The 26,054-nt window shown below is 32.1% G+C and overlaps 4 protein-coding genes across 5 annotated transcripts; 1 reads left to right on the forward strand and 3 right to left on the reverse strand.

The window, feature by feature from the left end:
- The first annotated feature begins 5,937 nt into the window (after positions 1-5,937).
- LOC106775279 (hexokinase-1) lies at positions 5,938-10,965 on the forward strand. 2 transcript variants are annotated; one of them, XM_022782751.1, is made up of 10 exons: positions 5,938-6,006; positions 6,430-6,830; positions 7,562-7,712; positions 7,792-7,974; positions 8,314-8,388; positions 8,582-8,737; positions 8,859-8,957; positions 9,032-9,162; positions 9,968-10,049; positions 10,266-10,965. In XM_022782751.1, the coding sequence occupies exons 2-10, from the start codon at positions 6,559-6,561 to the stop codon at positions 10,611-10,613; spliced, it is 1,497 nt and encodes a 498-aa protein (XP_022638472.1). In that variant the 5' UTR covers positions 5,938-6,006; positions 6,430-6,558; the 3' UTR covers positions 10,614-10,965. The 2 variants fall into 2 exon arrangements, with proteins under 2 accessions (XP_022638472.1, XP_014517873.1); XM_014662387.2 differs by lacking the exon at positions 5,938-6,006 and having other exon boundaries at positions 6,324-6,830.
- A 1,553-nt stretch (positions 10,966-12,518) lies between these two features.
- Positions 12,519-13,966, reverse strand: LOC106767448 (cytochrome c oxidase copper chaperone 1). Its single transcript, XM_014652353.2, has 2 exons — positions 13,793-13,966; positions 12,519-13,089 (listed from the first exon to the last, which is right to left on the reverse strand). Exon 2 carries the CDS (start codon positions 13,074-13,076, stop codon positions 12,834-12,836), a length of 243 nt encoding a protein of 80 aa, XP_014507839.1. The 5' UTR covers positions 13,077-13,089; positions 13,793-13,966; the 3' UTR covers positions 12,519-12,833.
- A 593-nt stretch (positions 13,967-14,559) lies between these two features.
- LOC106756036 (proteasome subunit alpha type-2-A-like) lies at positions 14,560-20,779 on the reverse strand. The gene is made up of 12 exons (XM_014638314.2): positions 20,569-20,779; positions 20,301-20,376; positions 20,124-20,200; positions 19,644-19,708; positions 18,826-18,872; positions 17,819-17,894; positions 17,554-17,621; positions 16,786-16,855; positions 16,335-16,420; positions 16,050-16,112; positions 15,076-15,141; positions 14,560-14,849 (listed from the first exon to the last, which is right to left on the reverse strand). Exons 2-12 carry the CDS (start codon positions 20,339-20,341, stop codon positions 14,801-14,803), a joined length of 708 nt encoding a protein of 235 aa, XP_014493800.1. The 5' UTR covers positions 20,342-20,376; positions 20,569-20,779; the 3' UTR covers positions 14,560-14,800.
- Positions 20,780-21,487: 708 nt separating this feature from the next.
- LOC106772556 (receptor-like protein kinase 5) lies at positions 21,488-25,146 on the reverse strand. Its single transcript, XM_014659029.2, has 2 exons — positions 22,363-25,146; positions 21,488-22,154 (listed from the first exon to the last, which is right to left on the reverse strand). Exons 1-2 carry the CDS (start codon positions 24,980-24,982, stop codon positions 21,742-21,744), a joined length of 3,033 nt encoding a protein of 1,010 aa, XP_014514515.1. The 5' UTR covers positions 24,983-25,146; the 3' UTR covers positions 21,488-21,741.
- Positions 25,147-26,054: the final 908 nt, after the last annotated feature.

Below are 26,054 nucleotides of genomic sequence, written 5' to 3' on the forward strand. Positions count from 1 at the left end.
CTTTGAATATCATACACATGAACATGAGAATCGAACATGTTGTGACATACTAACTAAAAAATAAGGTTATGTGTGAATTATGTTACAGCATTTTGATAAGATAATAGAAATTAGTTCAGCTTCTTACCCGACCGTATAGGGTATATACCCTACCCCAGAAGAAAAGACAGAAAATTTAGCAGTGCATTCCCTGTGGCAATTGCTGATTGCTACCATGGTGGGGTAGATTTTGCTTAAATGGGATTTTAGTGTTGCGTTAGATCCAAATATCCTGCTTCTTTTGCAGAGGTAAACATAAAGCGCGGATTCCATAAACGTAGTAGATAGAGATTGCTATCTACCCCACATACTAATTAGTGGTCCTGAAAACTGAAAACGAATGCTTTTCTAGGATAAAGTAAAGTAGTCCATGGTATGAAGCATGAAATAAATTTCTGACCCTTCAAAGCTCACAAGACCCTCTTTCTAGATTAAAGTTTTACAGGTCTAACACTCTTTGTATTGGTCGAATATTAAAGAGCATGAAGTCAGCATCAACCATTATAACAATATGGAGCATTACAGAGATGATCATGTGTTGACAAACCAACCAGATCTACTCGTGTTCGAATCAAGCAACATTTTCACTATAGGCAGGCAGAAATTCAACCAAAACACGACCTCGAATGATTATATTTGGATATGGTTGGATTTTGGGGGGTCATTTTTTTTCCTTTTTTTCTTCTCATTTTTATAGACACATGGCCTGCAATATGAAAAGGTCCATAATTAACTCATATGGAATAATGAATCATTACAAGATCATTCTGGTTGAATTCCATGAGACCATCGAAAAGGTCAGAATCAAATCCACCATAATAAGGAACACACACATTAGTCAACAAGGCCTTCATTTTGTGAGTGATTCTCGCGTGCTTGTGATCTTGCTTGTGATTCAAACCCTCTTTAGGGGCAAAGATAAAAAAGTTATCTTGTTCAACAAAATTCCTTTGATGCCGGGCAACTGTGCCTGTGTTGTCTATTCTTCACATCCTATTCGATTGCACGACACTGTCAAGCTAAGGAAATTGAATCTATATTTATATACATATATTTTCATGCATATCCTTGAATCTTGCTGCTACCAAAAGTCGTGAAACTGGTAACATCAGAGCAAGCTGTCATAGAATAATTGAGGTCAAAGTTTATATGTTGCTTAAGAATCTACTTTCACAAACACTGCTTGGAGATATGCTTTTATATAATTATTAGACTTGTAAGTAAATATGGATTGAAAGAGAAGTGACAGTTTGCACTCTGAGTTATTCTCTTATACAGTCGATTAGAGATAAAACCAATTTAAAATATTCTAAGATTAGAGATAAAACTAATTTAAAATATATAAATAAATATAAATCTTATTTATAAATCGATTTTGTAAGATTGAATTAGACTTAAAATACACTTCAAAACACAGTTGAAGATTGGATAATGTGTGGTTGATGCAACATTTAGTTGTTGCTCTCACCAAGTTGTTTTATATATCTGCAGTCCCCAACTATATAATTAAGGAGAACTATGGCCCGCATTCTGCAACCAACAATGCTACCATCTTCTCCATGGAATCCAAGTTACTCATTCATTACTATTTGGTTTCTGTCTTATCAGTTTCAATGCAGCAAGAAAAAGGTTATATCAATGGTGGGGTGAGAGAGAATGATTGCCATATCCCTATCATCATGATAGGGATATTTAAATAAAATATCTTCAACATATATTGCCTTATTATTACTTTTTCATCTTACCCTTAAATTTTAGGTCAAAGTACATACCCTTTATTAGTAGCTTTTATTAGTCTTTTTACACTTTCATATAAAATTAGAATTTTACCAATAAATTTTAGGTCAAAGTACATACCCTATTATCAAATATGTTTTTCTTTTTTACACTTTCATATAAAATTAGAATTTCTTTCTATTATAAACTTGATATAATATTGTTTCCAAACTTTAAAATTAAATAAACATAACTTTTTTAATCCAAATTCATTAAACATTTTTTTATTAATCCAAATTCATTAAACATTCTTTTATATATATTAGTGTATATTTTAAAATAACTATATTTATTCGTTTTTAAAATTTAAAAATTAATATACATTAAAATTTAAAATAAATAAAACGAATTCTAATTTTACATCAAAGCATTAAAAATATATTTAACTAATATAATAAATTCTAACACAGCAAAAACACAGATTAATTTTACATTTCTTACATTAAAGCTCAATAAATAATATCACTTATGAGAGATGGCATCACACACCATAAAAAAAATACACGTAGGCCAAATTCTTAATTATAATACTTGTGCTGAATCTTGATATCTAACTTTCACTAAAAAAGAGTGAATAAAAGAATGTAATTACTTTCCAAGAAAAAAAAAATAATGTAAGTTAGTGTACGAGTAATTATTGATATCTAAGTGTTAATTATTAGGTAATGCATCATTTTGTTTTTCTCTTTTTTTTTTTCTAATTAAACTATTTAAAGGTGATTGTTGGGTGGAAATGAACCATAGTGATGCATTGATTTATTTTTGTTTTTGTGACCCCATCTTTAAATAGCATGCAGCCACATTTTTGTAATGGAACAAAATTTATTATTATTATTATTATTATTATTATTATTATTATTATTATTATTATTAACATTTTAGAAAAACTGAACAAATATCATTTCAAGCATAGTGGCCCAAATAGATACCAACGCTTAAGTATTCTACAAGCCTTTCTTCGTATACCTTCGTAAGTTTCTTCCTGCACCCCCATATAATAAAACTTCCATTACTTTGGAAGTTATATTTTTTCTCAAAAAAAATTAATTATAAATCGCTCAATCTAAAAATAAAAAATGTAATGTGTTCTCGTATTGCGCAATTCAAAAAGAGCAAAATGCAAAGCTTTTTATTTGGTGTTGCAAAAAGAAACTTATGGAGGTCTAGGAAGAAACTGCCACTCTACAATATGCAGTTCATGTATCCTATAATCTATGGATTCATGTGGGCTTTGGGCTTTTTACTAACTGAACACAATGTACCATAAGTACACCTTATCAACTCATATTTCTCTTGTCATTTACAATTGTATACAATTATTATAGTTTATATATATATATAAAGAATTATCTGTTCGGGTTCACATTTTTTTAATTTTGCTCCTTAAATCGTCATTTTTTAGTTTAATATTTTTAATTAAATAAATAAAATACTCTATAAAATAAATAAACATTTATATTTATTTTTATAATTATAATTTTATTATTTAATAAAAGAATAATAACAGTATATATAAAAATGCTTTATTGTGAGTATTTTCAAAAGATGTAATTAAAAGGACTAAATGTATAAAAAGTTGAAATTTATTTATTTATAATGTAAAGAAAAATTAGATAAAATGTTTTGATAAACTATTTTAATTTATATAAAAAAAACTTTTCTTTTTTATTTATCCGTGCTATAATTTATATAAGTATGAAAAAAAAAAAGAGATATATAATTAAGGTTAGTTGTTGTCATTGTACAATCTTATAGTGTTGGCGAATACGACAAATGCAAATTCAAATTTGAAGACTAAAAGGTGTCTTGTTTTGGATCATCCCATTTTTGGCGATAAAATAATAACAAAGATCAATCCATTTTTGACAAAACTCCAAGGTTGTCCTGGCAGACATTTTTGAGTATGACTTCTCATTTCAAAGAAATTAACTTTAACAAATAATTCAGTGGAAAAAAATAATTTAATAAATTAATAAAAAAGGGTAAAAAAGTATTTAAAATTATTGCCAAATTAGAAAAAGGGTACCACACAGTATTTGGTGTTCATTTTACCACTCATGTCAATCTCAAATCTTTTGTCCTTTTACTTTTAATTTGCTCATCAAATCTATGGAAGATTCCTTAGATTCATTTAGGTGAAAGTTAATTAAAATATTATACATAAAATAAATTTAATATATATTTTTTATTATATTTAATTCTCAACTAATTTAAATAATGAGAATGTTTTCATATACATAGACACAAAAAGGTGAGGAGAAGATATCACTTTCATCCATATAAGACCACAATTAAATTAATTTAGTTTGATTTTTTAATTAACTAAAATATTTTTTGATTTATTAGAATCCTTCACCAATGTACCAAACATCATGCTCATTTAAAAATGTAGTAGTTGAAATTAAATTAAATTAAATTATTCACAAAACGAGACCCACCTGGTTTAGTTTATGTATTCTAATTTTTGCATGAAAAAAAATCAAGACATAAATTTTCTAGTATGTTTTCAAACCAATTAAATCACAATACTTGTGTAAAATTAACTTAAATTATCATATTGAATATGACAAATATCTATATTAATTTACTAGTGATTATTTTTCACTAAAATTTAATTAATAAATTTTATTTGTATTATTCGTTCTAACATTATTTTTTTCATATAAAAATTACAAAATTTAATATTTTGCCTAAAATTTTTTAATTCCAAAACTCTTTAACATAATGTTATTTTTAAATAATGTTTTTGGAACATAAATTATTGCTTGATTTAAAGTCAAAGACCAATCTCTTTTAAATGTTGGGATGTATTCTATGAACATATACTTCTTTTAACTGTATCACCTTAGCTAGCTAGTATTTACTTCTTCTTTTTTATGATTTATTAAAAAATTAATATATGTGGTTTTATATTCTAATTAATAATGCAAGGAGAGATATTACTAATATACCTAAGGACATACCAAACAAAGTAAGCAAACAAATTTTTATTTATCTCTAAAATAAATTTAGTTTAAAGTAAATTAAGTTTTTTTTAAACTCTGTATAAATTCTGTTTAGTAGAACTAAATCAATAAAAAGCACTTTTAATGTTTGTAAAATTTAAATAATTTAAAATTCAAAGAAACCGTAGAAAAATAAGTAAATTTAAATTTAAATTAAGATAAAATAATTACATTACATGCTTATAAAATTTATTTATCAATATTTATTTTTATAGAAAATAAAGCATAATAATTTAAAGAACAAACATATCCGTTTGCGTGTAACATCTATTTCAATTTGAGTTCTTTAAAGTTTGAAGCAAATTCTAGTACATTTTGATATTTGTTTATGGAAGTTTGTTTGCAGACATTTTTATGATAAAATAAAGATTTTATAAATAAATTTAGTTTTTATATAAGTTAACAATTATGTTTTAGAAAAATAATAATAATAATTCGTTCTTTCGAATAAAACAAATTTTAATTTTTAAAAACAAAGTGATTACAGAAGTAATTTTTTTTAAAATCACGCTAAATATATAATTACAATCTAAAACCGTTAATTTAAAATGTTTCTTTGATTTTTTTTTTATCATTTTTCTCTTTTCATACTCTCATTTATTCTAATAAACCTTTTAGTTTCATTGATTTACAATAAACTACTCAATAATCGTGATAAAATTATATAAACGGTTTTATTGTATAATTATATAAATGAATAAAAACATATAACTTTTATAATTTTTTTTATATATTTCATTATAATTCTACTCTTCATATCTTATAGTTATTTTTTATTGTGATACTATTTATATCAAAACTTTTAGTTATATTTATTATTTTTTTATTATGAAAAAGATATAAATATATATGCATGAGAGAGAAATAAATAAAAGTAAAATACTAGTACATATTAGATATATGGACTCATCCGTGAGAATTTCAATAAAAATAATATATTAAAGTATTAGATAAGATAAAGAGATTAGAATATAAAATAAATTAAGCTGGAATCTATTAAAAAATTAGAATGAAAGATAAATTAAATATAACAAAATAAATAACTGTTTTTTATATACGTAACATGAATTTTATATATATATATATATAAATTAATAGAACATTCAACATGCTGGGTCTATGTTTCTCCATTATTCTGGGTTTGGTAGATAGATGTTATGCCTATAATTAGCATTCGATATTAATGGTAATAATATGAACACCATACTTTCCCTTTTTTCATGGGCTAATTTGAATTTTACTACTGTTTAATAGGGTTATTTCATATTTAATTTTCTTTTCTTAGAAAACATCTATACTTTTTTTTTTACAAAATTAACTTAACAAAAAATCATAATTAACTATTGTTATTTTAAAGTATCTATTGCCTTTATTAATGACTTTCCTTATAAAAAGATGTGATTTTTTAATGAAAGTTCGAATGATTGATTATATGCATAGAATGGTATATGCAACTTGGTATCTAATTAATTATTTTTTGGTGTTGTTATTACTGTATGAATTATTAAATTGGGTGGGTGATTCTTAATTTTCTGGGACCATTGATATATTGATGGAAAAAAGTAATAAGGAGAAAGAAATAATAAGGCGCATGTATGAATGAATGTAGGAGTTTATTTCTGACATCGAACGTAGCGCACGAGTGAGAAAGAATCTGGGGAGTTTGCAAAAAGCAAAAAGAGGTTGTCTTGTCTCCGATTAGATTCGGTTCCGTCCACGTGACAACTGATTTTGTATCATGGGGAAAGTTGCGGTAGGAGTGGCAGTCGTTTGCGCAGCGGCGGCGTGTGCGGCGGCGGCGTTGGTGGTGCGCCGCCGAATGAGGAGCTCCGGAAAGTGGGGTCGCGCGGTGGCCATGGTGAGGGAGTTTGAGAAGCAGTGTGGGACCCCAATTGCGAAGCTGAGACAGGTTGCTGATGCCATGGACGTTGAGATGCACGCGGGTCTTGCTTCTGAAGGTGGCAGCAAGCTCAAGATGTTGATTACCTTTGTCGATAATCTCCCTTCTGGGTTTGTTTTCTTCAATCCCACAACCCCTTTTTCTCAGGGTTTGACTTTTTCTGCTTTGATTACACTATGCTTTCATGACAGGTTTTTTCCTTGTCATGGTAGTGATGGCTTAGTGAGTTTTTGTTTGGTTTTTCATATTGTTTGGATAAACTTCTTCTCATTAAGAATTTGTATGTAGGAGAAGAAAATAACGAGGTAACATAGATTAAGGTTCTCTTTTAAGTTAAAATCGTCTTTCAGACAATAAACATAAACATTTATAGGAGACGAAGATAAGGTAGTTTTCTCACATTATAGGAGAAATTTATATGAAAAGGATGTACATATTACCTTGTACATAAGCTGATTTAATATATGTTGAGAGTTCAACTCATTTTGGTTTTAAAAGTTTATCTAAACATGGCATAATGATTTAGATGTTGGTCATTATTTCTGACTGGATGGCTATTGTGCTTTTCGAAATTCTTTGTTGATCAGGAGTGGTGATAAGGGCATCCAGTTGTGAATGGTTCAGTTGGATGATCTAGATGATGACAGTTTAGTCTTAAGGCTTTGGATTGTTTGTAGTGTGTTGTAGGCATTCTAAAGGAAAGATGGTGAAAGAGGGGGTTTGAATGACTGAGTTTTTCTATGTGTTTTTGATGGCTGAATACTTTTGTCATATGAATTTGTAAAATTTGAAGGTTTCTTCCTTTTCTGATTCATTTTTTACTCTGTTGCATTGTTTACAGGGATGAGAAAGGACTCTTTTATGCGTTAGACCTTGGTGGCACAAACTTCAGAACCCTTCGGGTGCATTTAGGTGGGAAAGAGAATGGTGTTGTCAACCTAGAGTCTGAAGAAGTTTCCATTCCTCCTCATTTGATGACTGGTTGCTCACATGTAAGTCTCTTTGTTAGAAATTTTATCTCAGTAATGAGCCTTAACTACTCTCTCTAATATATTAATTATGGAATTGCAGGAATTGTTTGATTTTATAGCAGAAAAACTTGCAAAGTTTGTTAGTTCTGAGCCTGAAGAGTTTCACCCTGCCCCTGGTAGACAAAGGGAACTGGGTTTTACCTTCTCGTTTCCAGTGAGGCAAACATCAATTTCATCTGGAACTCTAATAAAGTGGACCAAGGGTTTCAATATTGAGGATGCGGTAATTCTTGTCACCTTGATTTTGTTATATTCAGTTCTATCTTCCTTTCCTTGCCATTCTTTCTTGTTGTCATCTCATTTATTTTGAGCATGACTGTGGTGCATAATCCAGATACATGCATGAGTATTATTCTCTGTCAGCGTATACAGTACTGCTGTTGCATTATAGTTTTTTGAGTCTGGATTACTATGCTGATCTTTTATGGTTCCCAAATTTATCATACAAACTCTTTTCAAATGGAGAATCCCTACCAGTTTTCTCTTCATCTCTCTGATACTCTTTACTTGAGCAGGCTTCTGACAGTTACTCTTGTATTGATTCTGTTTGAGTTGTTTGTAGGTTGGAGAAGATGTGGTGGGTGAATTAACCAAATCCTTCGAAAAAATTGGTCTGGATATGCGTGTTGCAGCTCTAGTGAGTCTCATTTCGCTTTCTTTATAATTGTTTCTTTTCTCCTCTTAACTCTGGTTATGAAGAACAATTTTCATTTTCCATATGGCAGAAAATTTAGATTAAGTTTTTGTAGTTTCACACACACACACATTTTAAATTCTGTGTTTACTTAATGTCTTAAACTGGATACAAAACCTAACTTGGAGATGTGAAGGTTAATGACACAGTTGGAACAGTAGCTAGAGCAAGATTCAACAATCCGAATGTTGTTGCTGGAGTAATTCTTGGTACTGGGACAAATGCAGCTTATGTAGAGTCTGCACATGCAATTCCAAAATGGCAAGGTCTTCTACCAAAGTCAGGAGAGATGGTAAATAGATCATATGACACTTACTTTCTTGTGTGATACAAACTGTGTTTACTGTGATTCCATGAGGCAGGTAATGATTATCTGTGTATCAAAGCTTGCTGATTATTTATTGATTATATAGGTTATAAACATGGAGTGGGGTAATTTCCGTTCCTCTCATCTTCCTCTAACTCCATATGATCAAGATCTAGATTTGGAGAGCTTAAACCCTGGAGAACAGGTAATGATTATCTATTTATCATTAGGTTAAATGACCAATGTGCATTTATAATACTCTTCCAATCTTGTTTGCAGATTTTTGAAAAGATAATTTCTGGTATGTATTTGGGTGACATTGTAAGGAGAGTTTTGTTGAGGATGGCTGAAGAAGCTGACTTCTTTGGAGATACTGTTCCTCCAAAATTGAAAATTCCTTTCATAATTAGGTATGATAATTTGTCCATTCAAAAGTTCACTAATTTTCTTGAATTATACTTGCTAATTTTCCATTTGGTCTTAACTTACAAATTTATTATGTTTCTACCTTGCCAACAATGATTCAGAAACTTTGTCTTCATATTTATTGGTTAAATTATTAATTTGGGCAAGCTAAAATGATGTTCTGTTCAGATTTCTTCTCATGTTCCATCATAGTAGCACATATCATATATTTAATTTAAAAGTCTGATGAATCCACCTTTTCCCATTTCTATCTCATTTCTCATCATCGGCATTTGCTCATCATTATTTTTTTTTTCCATTTTTAAACTTATAATCAATACATGAATGCTGCAATGTTGAATTAGGTTTCAATAGTCTGTTATGGGACATGTTTAGCTAGCTGGTAGGGAAAGTGGAAACTGGAGAAAAGGTGAAAATGCAGGGGAAAATTTGAGTAAAATGGCAGGATCAATTTTTCACCTCTATAACTTATTGTAGCTGAAGTCTAAAGAATGCTACATATATATCTATATTCTTTATGACTACAATCTTTAAAGAAATATGGGTGAATCGTACGAAAGCATTTTTATGTTTGAATTGTTTATTTACTTGCATTGTTGTCCAAAAGTCCAGTGAAAAAAATTGTCAAGAGTGGAAGACATATAGTGACATGTTTACATCGTACAACTTGTGTTTCCCTAATTTGAGTTGTAAACATCCCCATTTGCATGGCACTATTTTCATTCTTACTCTTTTGACTTGTATTAGAGCTTTCTGAATTTGTTCATCTTTTATTATGGGATGTAACAGGACACCTGACATGTCTGCAATGCATCATGATGCATCTTCAGATCTGAATGTGGTTGGAACCAAATTGAAGGATCTATTAAAGGTAAGGATGTTTCACAGACAATGTGGAATATAAAAATGCTTCTTTGTTCACCCGTTTATACCATGTTAACTGTTTTCCATCAGTTAGATATAAAAGATAGGAAACTTTTGGTGAATCTGTTACTTGTTCAGGATACTCAACAATTACAAGTTTGTTGGCATTGCTCCTTTCTGAAAGAAAGTGATTAGAATTTCTCACTGTTTTCCTTTCTGTCAGATCAATAACACATCCCTTCAAATGAGGAAGCTTGTTGTTGAACTCTGTGATATCGTTGCTACTCGGGGAGCGCGCCTTTCTGCAGCTGGTATCTTTGGCATTCTGAAGAAAATAGGAAGAGACACAGCAAAGGGTGGGGAGAAACAGAAATCAGTAATAGCACTGGATGGAGGATTGTTTGAACACTATACTGAATTCAGAAGTTCCTTGGAGAGTACACTAAAGGAGTTGTTGGGAGATGAGGCAGCTGATACAGTTGGTGTTGAGCATTCTAATGATGGCTCTGGAATTGGAGCAGCCCTCTTGGCAGCTTCTAATTCTCAGTATTTGGGAGTGCAAGACTTTTGAACATGTGGTTTAAGCCAAGGTAAACCACTGTAACACTAGTTTCATTTTTTTGGTACACCTAATAGATCGACGGATTGAAGCTAAAAGGCCTTAGTTACTAGTCCTAGGGAGCTTTCAGCAGAAGGGGGCAGGTATTTGTAGGGTTCTGTGTTCTTGCTGCTTCTTGGATAGTTACTGCCATTATTTTGGTTAGTCTTTGTCTCTCCAACATCAAGGAATAATAGGAGAGATATAAACTTTGAGTTTTCATGTTTTCCCAATGTAACGTTTTCAAACAAAGTAAACCAGGATTAATTTATTGAATTCAAAGCTTTTCTGAGTTATCAATGAAGAGTTGAGTTGGCTTCGTTTATTATGTTTTGTCTTTCATATCTGAACTCATCAAAGCTGATTATTTGAAGAGTGAACTCCCTGTATGTTTGTTTTAACAAAAATAACTCTGAAAAAGATGACCAAAGTTAGCATATTATACAATGAAGCTTCCACAAATTTATACTTAAGTCTTTCCTTGTGAAGTTTTTAGCTTGTGTTATGTAAGTTATGTTTATTTTCATAAAATTTAAATTTTGAATATACATGAAAGAGATTACGTACATCAGAAATAAGAAGTATTTATTCAGATTTAAATTTTAAAATTAAAAATGAATTGATTTATTCAGACAATCAAAATTTAAATAAAATGAATAAGTTTTTTAAATTTCTTTAAATTGATCCAACCGCAACATGCAAACAATTGAAGAATATGATATGAAATTATATAGCAAGGACAAAAAGAATGTTGTGGAGTGAGTGTAAATTATACTGTAAACGTACTAATCATAACATTAAATGTTTAAATTAACTTATGTTTTGTGAAAGGGTGTATAAAGTGAGAAAATAATATTGTATTTATCACTAAAACGAATTTAATTAAAAGTAAAAGTAGGCATTTTTCTTTTACTTTGTATAATGTTTAGTGGAATCAAAGCAATAAAACACTTTTAATTGTTTTAAAAAGTTAAATCATTTTAAATTTAAAGAAACCATATAGAAAACTAAAATCAAACTTAAGATAAACGAATTACATTACAAGCTTACAAACTAAAACTAAAACACTTTTATATGCTTTATTTGCAAAAAAAAAAAATATATAAAAAAATCCCCGAACATGATTTTGTATGAAAAAGTTAAAAGAATAAACAAGTATGCTTCTCTGTAGCATTAATCTCAATTCCCTTCCTTGAATTATGAAGCAAGATCTTGTGGATTTTGGGTTTGTTTGTAAATAATTTTAAGAAAAAAATATATAATTAATTTCTGAGATAAAATTAGTTTATATATAAATTAAAAGATTAATTCAGAAACTAATTTTAATTTAGAAAAAGATTAACCTTATAAGTAAACATTAAATGATTAAACATTATAAGTTCCAAAAAACATATGATTAAACATTAAATGTAGCCCAAACCCCATCCAACACCTCTATTTTGTTCTTTTTACAATTCTTCCACATACACACGTGATGAGCAAAGAAAACCTCAAACTGCTATGAGGGTGTTGTTTCTTTATACCTTATAGAACAGATTTAAAATTATTCAACCTATATGGCTCATCCAATAGATTTGTAATAAGCTATGTGCAAAGATATACACACACACAGATATATATATATATATATATATATATATATATATATATATATATATATATATATATATATATATATGCATCGAGATGAAATGCTACACTGATCCAGCAAAATATCTGGTTCAAGGTTCAGAAAAAAAGCATTTTAAACCTTGTTCTTATAGCCACACTGGTACCAAATGAGGGAGAGATCTACCAGAAACAATTACAATTCCCACACCTTTAGATTTATAAATAAGTTATACTTGCTAGTTGCTATAGGAGAGAAACAACGAAAAGTGGAAGAGAAACACAGGGCAGAGGATTTATTGATCAGTCTCAAAAACTAAACCACAGTATGGAAGTGACAATATAACAATTTGTACTTTTATTTAAGTATTTCAGTTCAAAAAAACAAACATGGTAGAACCTGCAGATTCAAAAAGCTAGAAGGTAATAAATTATGAATTGCATGTAGAAATCAGTTTTTCTGTTTTATTCAAAGTTTAAACAGTCAATCTGAAAATTGAAACCCAAAATCTGTGCCAATTTTCATAAAATCAAATGAGTTCATCATCTACTGGTATCTTTCTCTCCTATTACTCACTGTCGACCTCAAACATTGAAGCCCTCAGCACGCAGGCACAGTCGATGAGCCTCAATCCATTTTGCACAAGCCGCTTCACCGTGCTCTACTATGCATTCATCTCGCAACCTTTTGGTGTCCGGGCAAGCACAGCAAATTCTCTTCTTTGGCTTGGTCTCTGCACCAGTTGCCGCGGTCACCGAGCAATCATTTTTCTGTGACCCTATGGCCAAGGCAGAGGAGGCACTTTGCAGTTGTTGTACACCACTCATTGTCTTGTACCCTCTATAGAACAAAACAATGATGATGAATAACGTGTAACTCAGATCAAGGTCGAGCAAGAGTGAAAAGGTTGAGAATACAAACAAATGAATGACACTGGACACATTTGTAACAGCCCTATTGCTTATCCTTCTAGTTAAGAATTCACTAGGTTCATGAACGATACAAATTAACCATGAGCTGATAAATCAACCTTAAATAGCCTTGCAACTATAAACAATGCTGAAAACTTTGAACGAACAATGTTACCACCGTCGTCAAAACATATATTCAACAGGTTTAGTAAAGATACAGAATAACTAAAAAGTAAGTTGAATCAGAACTGAGTATATCGTTGTAAGTAAACTAATTTTGCAAACTTCAATCAAATTGTGACACCACGCACCAAGCACCAGAGACACAACACGTATTTGAACAAAAATACCAAAGAAAGGGTTAAGTCATCGGTCTTTTCAACATAGACATTTATACAAGTTTCCTAAAAAGCATGTTATCAAACTCGCGAGTTAACTCATTAACTCGGACAAGTTTATGTTTCTACACATAGCTTCCGACTCGGAAGCAAACTCGATTTTGATGTGAACTCGGTAGAATCGGTGAATTCGGAAAAACTAGCGATTTTGCAATCGAATTGGCGAGTTCGAAGAGAAGATTTTCTAAAACCAAAACGACAGTGATTTGGTGTGCGAGAGGGAAGAAAACTCACTAATTATAGGATTAGGATTTCACTTTTATTCTTCTGCTGCCCCGCACTGGTTCGTTCCTTCTTCTGAACTTCTCGCCGTCGAATCACAGGCCGTCGCCGTCGTCGGCAGGTTGGGAGAAGCTGCGCGAGGTTTCTATATTGCACGAGGATTCTGAAGAAAGAGAAGGAGTAGGGAGCAAGTATCAAAATTGGGCTTTCTGACTCAATCTTTATTTGGGCGTATTTTTACTGGCAATTGCTTCCTGCACCCATCACTTTCTGTCTACACCTCATTTTTGGAATTAAAAAAAATATGTAAATTCGTAAATTTGGGTTTGAATAAAAAATTTCATTACTGTTTTATTTTCATGAATATGAAGTTTAAATTAAGTTACACATATAAATAAATATCCCTAGTTTATATAAAATTTAATATATATTATATAATTGAAAAGATATTTCAATTTAGTTCCTTAATATTACAAAAAGTTATTAGATAGTGTAAGTTTGAAAGTTTGACATTTGTCAATTGATCCTATCCCATTATAAGACTAGTAATTGTCAATTTAATATAAAGTTTGTTATTGTTAGATAAAATGCATTTTTTATTTTATAGTTTAACTTTTTAAAAATTAATAATCATCACATCTTAGTATTATAAAATTATAACTATTACAAAAACAGCATTTAAGATTTGAATAAAATTTAATTTAATTATTATTTCAATGTTTGTTCGAGGAAAAGTGAAGCAGAAAAGGAATTTGAGAAGCCAGTGCAATTGTATCACATTGAACTTAACCGGTGATATGTATAAAATGGTAGAAATATGGATCAATAAGATTCTCAACTATGTTTGATAACGTCGATGACTCTAATGAAAAAGGTTTATGTCAAGGCTTGTTCCTGGTCACAACTACAAGTATCTCGCAAATTTACTATTGTCATCACGAAGTCAGTTTTAAGTTACAAATTTAACTCAACTTTGAAGCAAACAACAACTTCAAGAACACGGCATTTCTTCATTGCATACTATTCTACTTCAGCCAAATAGTCATCAATTTCAGCTGGTGTCAATACCCTGCACCATAAACACATTATTATTAAGTTAACCAGTTAAATAATAGAAGTATACAAGGATGATTTTGAAGTCTGAGGTCCAGATAGGTTGAAATGCAGATAACTTGGATTGGAAGCATCGTTTTTGTAATGCAATTTCCATGTACTTTGAAGTACTCGTAATTTATTAATTGAGACGGAACAAACCAAAATACCAAAAATCAACTCAATTGTATTGATTACAGTACCTGAACTTTTTATCAGCACCAATTATGCCAATTTCAATGTTTGTCCCTGAGATCTGTCCCTCAAACCTGGAAAACACCCACAAAAGAAAGCATAAGAGAAAAATTGAGAACGTGTTAGGTTCTTCGTTAAGAAATAAAGAACACAAACCAAACAACTTCCGTATATATAAGAAGGTACTTCCTTTCACACAGGGTATTCCCTGGTTACACAGCCAAAGACTCCATTTTCAAAAACTACCCTAACTCCTCCCTAAAGGCAACACTATAAGACTTTCTCAGAGAGTCTCTCCCCCCCAAAACAACTAACTACAAAACTACCTTTTATTTTTTTAATATCCTTCCATAATAAACATTCACTTTCTCTCATTATTTCCTTGCCTAACCGAACGTTTCAAAAGACTAAACAAAGATCAAATGTTTCAAATATAGAAGCATGTGGCAATAAAAAACAATAAAATAAAAACTATGAGTTTTTAATGCAACAAACATGGTTGATAACTTGCAAGAATAAAAATAGACGATATGATGATGGTTTGGAGGGATGTGCTGTAGGTAATTGTCAAGTCAAGACCAATAAGCCAATCTTAGATTGATTTTCCTCCTTCAAATTATAATTATGAGACACAAGCTATCATGCACTGCTACTTGTTGTAGGAGAAAAGAATAACACTTGACCAAAAAGAGATAAAAATGACTCAAAAAGGTAAAATAAATTTATGGTATTTCATAATGAAGAAAAGTTTGGTGCTGCAAAGCAGCCTTTCAACAAAGCAAGAGCGACGTGAGGAAGAGAGAGAAAAGCACGTAAAAAGGTGCATGAAACAATGTTTTAGAGAGAAGAAAAAAGTGTATATATACACCATGCAAGAGCTAAACTACCCTTAAAACGGAAAAACAGAAACCCATGCAACGTAATATTCACTATGGTTTTCTAATTATTTAGAGCATAAACTTGAAATATTATGTTCTCCTACCCTTCCTTCAGAGTCAATATTGCTGTGTGGACTGCATCATCAAGCTCCATATCATCTGTGTACCTATAAGTGGACAATCAAGTCAGGCATAGAAATTATATATAAATAATTTCTCAAGCGTGCATTCCCAAAAAGACTTAACCTACTATGGTTTAGAAGTCCTTTTATGGTACGTGACTTGAGTATCTTTACAGATATTAATCATTATGCAATCCAAAAACAAACATAGATGCATTCCACACATTTTTTGCTTTCAGTATTGCTATTGATGAAAAGCTTACCTACCTCTTCTCAAGAAACGTCTTTGCATTAGATACATTTTTCCCCATTGCAGAAGCTTTCCATGAAAAATATGAACCTGACGGATCCACCTAGAGAAAAGAAATACATCAAATCACAACCTTAAATTACTATTTCCTTAAAATTCACAGTAATTTTGAAAGAGTCCAGATGTGTAGCAATAGACAACCAGTGCTCTGAAATATTTGAAATGGAACACACATAATCAGCGAGCAATTTTCAAATATTTGAAGAAAAACTAATTCAGGTGTAGTATGCAATTGAATACAAAGTTTTCATAGATCAAATATCTTCAGAGAACCTAAGGAGCATTTGTTCATTTCACCAACGAGTGCGATTATGAAGTCTAGACTTGCTACATGCAAGAGATGGTCATTTACCATGGTGTAAATGTAAATACGTAAAGAGTTAAATCAGAAAAAGAATATCAACAGACCTGGTATAATTGTGGCCCATTATCATCAAACCCAGCAACTAGCAGCGACACTCCAAAAGGCCTAACACCACTATCAGAATCAAAACAGAAATGTCAGAATTAAAAGCATGATAAAGGGTAAAGATGTAAGTAAATGTAGTTGGGTGCATACAGAGAGACAATCAGAGGATCAAACTAAGTTTTGTGCATTTAGTCAGCTGCTTATCAAGGATTCCTCCACTACAAAAATATGCCTAATTTTTACATGAAATTTCTATATGGATCACAATGTTACCAATTTATCTAACATATGCCTCCAGAGGAAAAGAAAACAAAGCTCTGTAAATATTGATATTGATCCATGCTGGTTGTTTTAGTAAAGATAAAGCTGTTTTAGGCATTTACACTTGGACTTATTCCAAGCTTCCAATTTCCAAAGACTTCTAATTTATAATTATGTTCCTTGCTTCCAAAAGCTAATGACAATTGAGATTTTGGCATATCAATTTCTTCCATATTTAATTACAACAAGTAATGCCCCCACAACACTGGAATTGACAATTCTGAAAATTTGAGTTTACTGAAAAAATACTGGTCATAAAGTTAATGAGAGAATCCATAGCTAAGAAATGCGGCAAGGGGTGAAGGAGGAAAAAAACAAATAGAAATCACTAATATTTAAGATATCGAATTGTAAATGATTTATGTATATACATAAAATAAACTTATATACTGAGTTGACAAGGTAAATTTCAGTGGTAAGAGTACAGTTTACAAGGAAATAATTACCCAGACTGAGTAAACTCCTGCATTACCGCAGCAACTTCCCTGACAAGTTGAGTCACAGGAATTGGCTCCTGCAAATTTTGATCATATTATCAAATACCAAATATAGCGCACAATTCACAGATGATCCAGCATAGAATACCAAAAGCAAACAGAAAGAGACAGAAAAGCATATGTATAATATTCATCCTGATCATAAGTATATGCAGAACATGAACTTGATACTAAGAAAGAAAAATGTGTTGGAATAGAATTTTGTATACCATACTTTATATAATCGGTGATACTGCTCAGCCTGTTTCCTGCTTTTTCGAACCAAAACACGAAAATCGGGACCCATGCCACTGAACAAAGACCAAATTTAGGTCAAGTAAATAAAATATTTGTAATAAAAGTGAAATAATCATTTCCATTTTCAAAAGCTTAACAGAAATGGAAAAAGGTACGATAAGCCTGTTTATGAAGTTTCAAACACAAATTAAACATCATAAAATTAATTATTTCAACAGTATTCTCTTATAGAAGATGCAAAAAGTGCACAGAAAGTCAATTTTTATGTTTTCTATATTTCATTTTAAAATGTCCCCAGATATATTTAAAAAGTCAACATTCAACAAACACCTCATATCCTCCCTGAATAAAAGGTTAACAGTCAAAAGTCTTGCAGATTGAATCCAATAAAATTCTTTTAATTAGAGAATCAATTGAAAACCTACAGTAGTCCACCATAATTTATTTACATATAAAACAACGTGGATTAACAATCTGCTACATTGAACTATGCTTCACGTATACTTCAGACTGTTTAAATCGGTATTACAATTAACAGTTAACTGCTTACCACCAACAATTTTTTCTTGATTACGCATCTAGTAAGTCCTTGATCAGCTTAAATGTGTCTTTTCAATTTCTACTTCATACATACTTAAGAAAGACATGTTCCCATTGCCTTCCATATTATGTGTAAGTAAATTAAGTAGCACCTCATGTGTAACAACACATTCAAAGTTAATGTGTTACATGATTATGTTTGTCAGAATAGGTATTAAATATAGGTTTGGAAAACTGATATATGTTGTACAAATGAGATGTTTACTTATTAGCATTAATTACCTAAGATATAGCCTTTTCTTGTACCTTTTAGTGTCTATTAAGCTCTTTTTATCATATTTTTAGTATATTTAAACATGTAACCACCACTAATATACGATAAATTATTGATGTTACAAAACATATTTAACTTCAAACTATTTAAATATGTCCAAAGAAGCAAACCTATATACGACACCAATATTTGGTGTTAATAACTGAATTTTCTGGACCTGCAATTAAGTAAAACAGAGTGTAAATACACATAATACATCATGAATTAAGTAACTTCACTTTTTTTTAATTTATATTGACACATTGCATGTAAAAACTACATAACAGATTAATTTATCACTAGCCAGACTTTGAAACGTCCTTAACTATGATATAACAAGAACACCATTCCACTTAGCAAATATTTTTCAAAGTAAAACAAAACCGTGCTATATATTATACTTAGAGTACTGAGGGGAAAAGGAAATGACACTGTTAAGAGAATATGGGTGTGTTAACACACCCAAAGCATAAAAAGAGGAAGCAACAATTCATCTTTTTTCTGTTGAACAGACGGTTGCAGGTTAGCAACTGCAAACCAAACACACTAAATTGCTCTGCAGGAAGCAGTCATGTGATTGTTGAAATGTACTAAGTTCAATGTCCAGTAAAAGCATATTATTAGTCACCATAAATATGAAAGAAATATTGCAAACAGAGAGCACAAACGAGTATTAGAGATGTGTGCGTGTGGGAGTGGAGGGCGTCAGTATTTGAGTTAATGGGACAAAACGGTGTTGATCTTGAATTTATTTTTTCAAGGGTGAACAATCAAACAATGTAGCTTATATTTGGATATGAATCACTGAAGGTGTTAAACCCGTAGTAAAACACACAACAGAGACAACCAGAAGGATTTTAAATCGTTGAATATTTGCATAGGACAATTTTATAAAAAAATTCCATGAATAATGAAAAAAAAAAGGATCCAGTAATGGAAATAAACTCACTGATGCTTCATCAACCAAAATAGATGGCAATTTCTTCTCGGTAGCGATGACAACTCCATTTGCAGCTGCAAGAATCAAATATCAGATTCCCATCTACAGCTAGCAAAATATACCGCTTATATTACAGGATCAAAGCCCTCTACAAGCAACAGAAGAACCCACGGAACACGAGAGTAAATAGCACAAACAATAGCAGACATAGATTTTAGCAACCAAAATGGACTCGCAAAAGGTAAAATAATTTTACTCCAAATTAAAAGAAATAAAAAAATGAAATATCTAACTCTAGGTTCCTCTAAAGCCTACTCAGCCCGAAAAATTAGACATCTCAGAGAGCAGTGTTCTCACAGAACTGAACTTAAATTCCCCCATATGTCAAAGCCCTTATACACATGCGCCAAAAAATAATCAATTTCAAATTGAAATGCTAAAGCGAGGGCCATAAACAGATCCAGTCCAGAGGCAGAGATAACAAATCACCTTTAATTCCCAAAGACGTTTGCCCAGACCCAACAGCCGTCAAAGCATGCTCAATCTGAACAAGTTTTCCAGAAGGGCTGTTCCAAAACACAACAAAATCATTAGAAACACGCATCACAGAATTCTCTTTATAAACAAAAAATGATTTAAATTAGAAGTTATCAACGATCAACATACCTAAATGTGGTGAGTGAAAACGAATATTGACTATCCCCCATGATAAACCGCGCGGGAATCTGCACTAACAACCTCACTGGCAATTTACAATCACAAAGCAAATCAATCATTTTATTAACTCATAGTTGAAAAATGAAAATTAAAAACAGTTGAATAGTGGATTTTCATACCATCCCTCGTAGAAAAGATAAAATAATAAGTGTCACTGTGAAGAGCAAAGAAAGGAATAAATGTGAAAGTAACGATCAAAAAAATAAAATCTACAAACCTGTACGCGACAATAGAACGGGAGGGCTTCGTTGATCAAAGCGGCAAAGCTAAGTCTTCTTCGCGACGGCGACGGTGGCGTGGCGGAGACTAGGCTCAGAATAGAGAAAAGAGAAAGGAAGAGAAATGAGCAAGAAAACAGTGGAAATTTTGTAAGGTGAACAAACACGAGGGAGGGAGAATGAGAAACAGGTCTCAAAGTTGAGACAGAAAGAGAGAGAAGGAGTAGGGAGCAAGTCTAAAAATTGGGCCTTCTAATTCAATCTTTATTTGGGCTTGTTTCAGTCTACCAGTTCTACTGGAAATTGCTTCCTGCACCCATCGATTTCATCCTACACCTTCTCATTTTTGGAATTCAAAAGCCTTAGATAACTCTAATGATATATCTTTTAAGAAGAATTCAAATACTAATGAAATTTGAGTAAATTTAGGTAAAAACTTTAAAATAATAGATTTTGAAATTCTTGTTTCTTATACATTACACTTTTTTTGTTCATTTTCACTTAATCTAAGCCATAAACTCACTAATAAATTTATTTATCTAAATTATCAAATATCATGTTAGTTGAATAGTTTATATTTAACTTAATCTTACAAATCTAACTTTAAAAATAAGATTTATATTATATATTCTAATTAAATACACTCCACCACAAAAAACAACTTTAGATTTGTGTTGTATAACCCAGAATCTTTAAATGTTTTGCACAAAAAGAATAGATATTTGTTTTAACATTGTATTTCTCTGATTGACCAGGCAACTACTGATTTTTGGAAAAGAAAAATTCAAAACTATAACACAAAATACTTATAATTCAAAACCTGAGTCTCTTTCTTGTATAATATTTAATTTTGTATTTTTCTATTCGATATAAAACTAAGATTACTATTCCAAATAGAACATTGATTTTGTGACAGTATGAAGAAAACCTTATGATTATTTTTCTTCAGAAAAATGGAAAATGAAGATCCTAGAAAAGTACTTCAATTACAGTAATCCATAACCTGAGCTGAAACTGAACCTGTATACATGTTCTACTCTATCTAATTACTTTAGTCTGTCTACTACTTTCATTGTCTTATTTTCAGACTTCAAAACTAGCCATTTGGTTAAAGTTTATCAGACAGATAACATTCTTGAACAAGGATGCAAACCACCTAGCGTCATCAACATTCAATCATCATCGGTATAATATTCCATATTATTTTCCCATTTTGAATTCTTAAGAAGTGGAGCAGAATCATAGAAGCCAACATTCTTGTCTCCAATGCTGAGTGGACTGCTGCAGCTGAGCAAAATTTTCAGGACTTCCTTCATGGAAGGTCTACTAGCTGGAAGTGTTGCAGTGCACATCACCCCAAGTTTGAAGATGTTGCAGATTTCATCCATGTAACAAGCTTCCTTAATTTCTTTGTCCAAAATATCTTCTACATCTGTTCCTACCTGAATGTGGCGCCACGCCCATTCTGCCAGAGATGAGTACTCATCTCCATGATTAGCTTCTTTTCCTGTTGTCAGTTCCAATAGGACTACTCCAAAGCTATAGACATCTATCTTCTCATTGACCCTTGTTGTTTGAGCATATTCTGCAATTCATGCATGAAAAAAATTTAGACTAGGCTTATGACAGAAGAATTTAGACTGAAGCAATAGCAATAGCAATACATGATTCAAAACAATGGATTTATGGATCTTTCTTCTTGTATGATGTTTAATCTTGTCATTTTTATGTAATCTGGAGTTTAGATTTACACTTGGATCATTCCCAATGATACATTTATAACTTGTTTTTACCTGGAGCAATATAGCCAAATGTGCCAGCCACAGCTGACATGGTTGCAAGTTCTTCTGGCTTCATCAACATCATGGCCAGACCAAAATCAGCAACTTTGGCATTGAATTTAGAATCCAGCAGAATGTTACTTGTTTTCACATCACGATGAACAACGGGTGGTAAGCAGTCATGATGCATATAGCACAAACCTTGAGCGGCTCCAATGGCTATATGTAATCTCTTTGGCCAGTCAAGGACTGAACCTGAAGCTGTCTGCTTACTTTTGTTGTGCAGCCATCTATCAAGGCTATGGTTTTCAAGATACTCGTAGACAAGGAGAAGAGAATCCTCTTTGGAGACGCAGCATAGCAACTTCACAATGTTGTTATGACGAATATTGCTCAGTATCTCAACTTCTGCAAGAAATGAACTTACAAGCTTCTCCTCTAACTTTCTGTTACTGAGTATCTTCTTCACTGCGACATAGTTTGTATCACCAACAGCGACACGATATACTGCACCATACCCACCACTGCCAATAATATTGTGTTCTGACATTGAGGACACAATATTTCCTTTTGTGAAACTGAGCCTTTGAAAGGAAGTGAGCTTCCATGACCTTTTCAGTTCCTGCTTTCTTTTTCTGTAAACTCTGATCATCAAAAATAACGACAACAAAGCCAGCAAGGAGGCTGCTACCACCAGGCTTATGATTATAACATGAGATGCATATCTTCTATCAATTTTTGCCCTTTGAGGCCTGGAATTGCATAAGATAAGGTTTAGTACTGGAGTGTCAGCACAGAGACCAGGATTGTTCAAAAAGCTGCTAGCATAAACAAGATTTTCAAATTCACTTGGAATCCTTCCTACCAAACTATTGGAGGACAGATTGATATTTGTGGGTCTCTTAAGAGCTAGTTGATGTGGAATTTGGCCAGATATTCTGTTCTCTGATAAATCCAAAATATTAAGGGCAGGCAACTGGGCAATTGAAAGAGGGATTTCTCCAGAGAGTTGATTGTGGCTCAAATCTAGATTTATCAGGGACTTCCATGATATTATATCTGAAGGAAGTGGTCCTGTGAACTGGTTATGATCAAGCAGAAGAATTGTTAGGTCAGGAAGAGATGTTAGCTCCAGTGGAATACTACCATTGAAGAGGTTGTTACTGGCATTAAATTTCACAAGATTCTTCCAGGAAGACACTCCATGTGGAATTCTACCAGAAAACTGATTGTAACCTATGCCTATGTCTGAAAGATTCTCGGACAATCTTTCAGGAAGCTGACCAGTGAACTTGTTTTCGTTTATCTTAATGGTTTGTATATTAGAAGATGTCCATAGACCACTAGGAATGTCGCCAAAAAGTTCATTGTTTTCAACGCTCAGAATTTGCAGGCTACTGCAACTTCCTAAAGATTCTGGCAACTCCCCTCTCAGGTTATTGTCGAAAGCAGTTAAACCAACTAACCTTCCATGGTAGCACAAGTTCTCTGGCAAATTTCCTGTGAAACTATTAGATGCAACCTGAAAAGTTTCAAGCTTTGAGATCCGACCGAAATCTGGTGGAAGAGTGCCTGATAAATTGTTGTGAAAAACAACAAAATCAGTCAGAGCTGGCAGACTACCAATGCTTTCTGGTACCTTCCCTGATAATTGGTTAGTAGACAGAGACAAAAATATTAACTTGCTGAGCTTTCCCAAATCATCTGGTATTTTCCCACTAAGATTATTGTATGAAAGATCAAGTTCTGTCAAGTTGAATGCTTCAACCACTTCAGGTATCTCCCCAGAGAGGCTGTTCTTGTAAATATATAGTTTGCTCAGGTTTTTCAGCATGAACAAACTTTTGGGAATTTCTCCACTCAAATCGTTTACGGACAAATCCAATTCCTCCAATGCCACCATGTTTCCAATGGTTTCGGGGATTTCCCCTACCAAGTTGGATTCCTGCATATAAAAGATCTTCAATTTGCTCAACTGGGTCAAGCTTGATGGAAACTTTGTAGGAGGGAACATGTGGTTTGAGAACACATACAACTCCTCAAGGTTGGACAAATTCCCAATTTCAGCAGGGAAAGTACCATTGAAAAGACACTGATGAAGTTGAAGGCTTCGTAGCTCCTTCAACCTCCCCATGCTGGCTGGAATATCACCAGAGAAGTTGTTGCCACCAAGGCTAAGAAAACGCAAGCCATCCAAGTGGTCAATGTCATCAGGAATCTTACCAACGAAGAGGTTCTGTGAGAGGTCAAGGTACTCAAGCTTGGAGCAGTTGTAGAGAGATTTCGGGAACTCCCCAGGAAGGAAATTCAACTGAAAATCTACATGTGTGAGGTTTTTGAGGTCACATAAGAAATGTGGCAGTGTTTGAGTGATGTTAGTGTTGTACATAGTCAGTGAAGTGACTGAGCCATTGATGCATGTGATCTCCGGCCAAGTGCAATGTGAGGAGTTTGATGGGATCCAGTGATTGAGAAACGGTGGATTTTGCAGGTATTGTTTTATCCTCAATAGGACTGCATGCTCTTCATCATACATCAAAGAGTGAGACTGAGAGTTTGCAAAGATCAGAAAGAGGAAGGAGAGAAGAGAGAGGATTGGCATTTTGACACATGATGAGGTGAATTTTTTCATCTTGTTGTATCAATTGTTTCTAGATATCTCATGGTGCCATTCAATAATGAAGAGATAATGTATGAGAATCAATTACTTTTCTTGTTGGCAACAACCACACACACACAGAGTATGACTGACAAGTTGAATGATGATTGACTTCATGGCTTGCTTTCAAAATTGGCATGCCAATAATTTACCTATTCTGCATAATGCCAATTTCATGTGGGTCAGCTGAGAGACCACGGATTGAACACTTTTGTTAAGATATTACAGTAATAGCATTGCTTTGTGTCAAATAAATTAGTAAAGGTAGCTTTTATTTTTAGTATTCTTCCATAGTTATGAGGGTTCTTTTACCAGTATAGTCTGACATGTTTAACAAATAACATTTCTCTTAAATATGCAGTCAAATATTCCATTTAATGAATTTCAATACATTGAAGAATTGGTATGCAGAAATATTTAAGATTCACTCAGAAGATAAGTCGATTTTGTGAGGTTCAACAAAGCTTAAAATTCACTTCTTATATAATATCATAATTATAAGTTGAAGTCTATTCTAACGAAATTTGTTGTTTGATAGATCCCATGTACTATTATCTGTCAACAGATTTGTTATTTGTTAGATCTCATGTACTATTCTCTATAAGAAGATTTGTTATTTATTGGAATATCATATCACCTGTTATCAAGTTACTATTAAACCACCTATTAATGTCTAGTTTCTTCGAGTTACGAATATGTGTTGAGTTAGATTTAAAATCCAAATCAAATGTTTAAGATTCAGCAAGAGAATAATAGAATAATGGGGCCACTAAAACATATTAAAGTAGGTATTATGTGATCAATATTATATCTTCTAGACTTCACGTTATGGTTTCCAACCTGGAGATGTTTTCTTTACTCTGACTCTAGGTGTTTCAAGGCTTTTAGTAGGTTTGATCCTCTGTTTTACTATAACTAAGAGCCAACTATTTCAATTATTTAGAATAGTTTGCGTCAATCACCACAAAACTTTGACCTCGATTCACGTGTGAATGTGAACACAGACCAAGAGACAGCCACAGTTTTAAAATCCATGTACAAAACC

The sequence above is a fragment of the Vigna radiata genome, chromosome 1 (genome assembly GCF_000741045.1).
Source record: "Vigna radiata var. radiata cultivar VC1973A chromosome 1, Vradiata_ver6, whole genome shotgun sequence".
Lineage (NCBI taxonomy): Eukaryota > Viridiplantae > Streptophyta > Magnoliopsida > Fabales > Fabaceae > Vigna > Vigna radiata.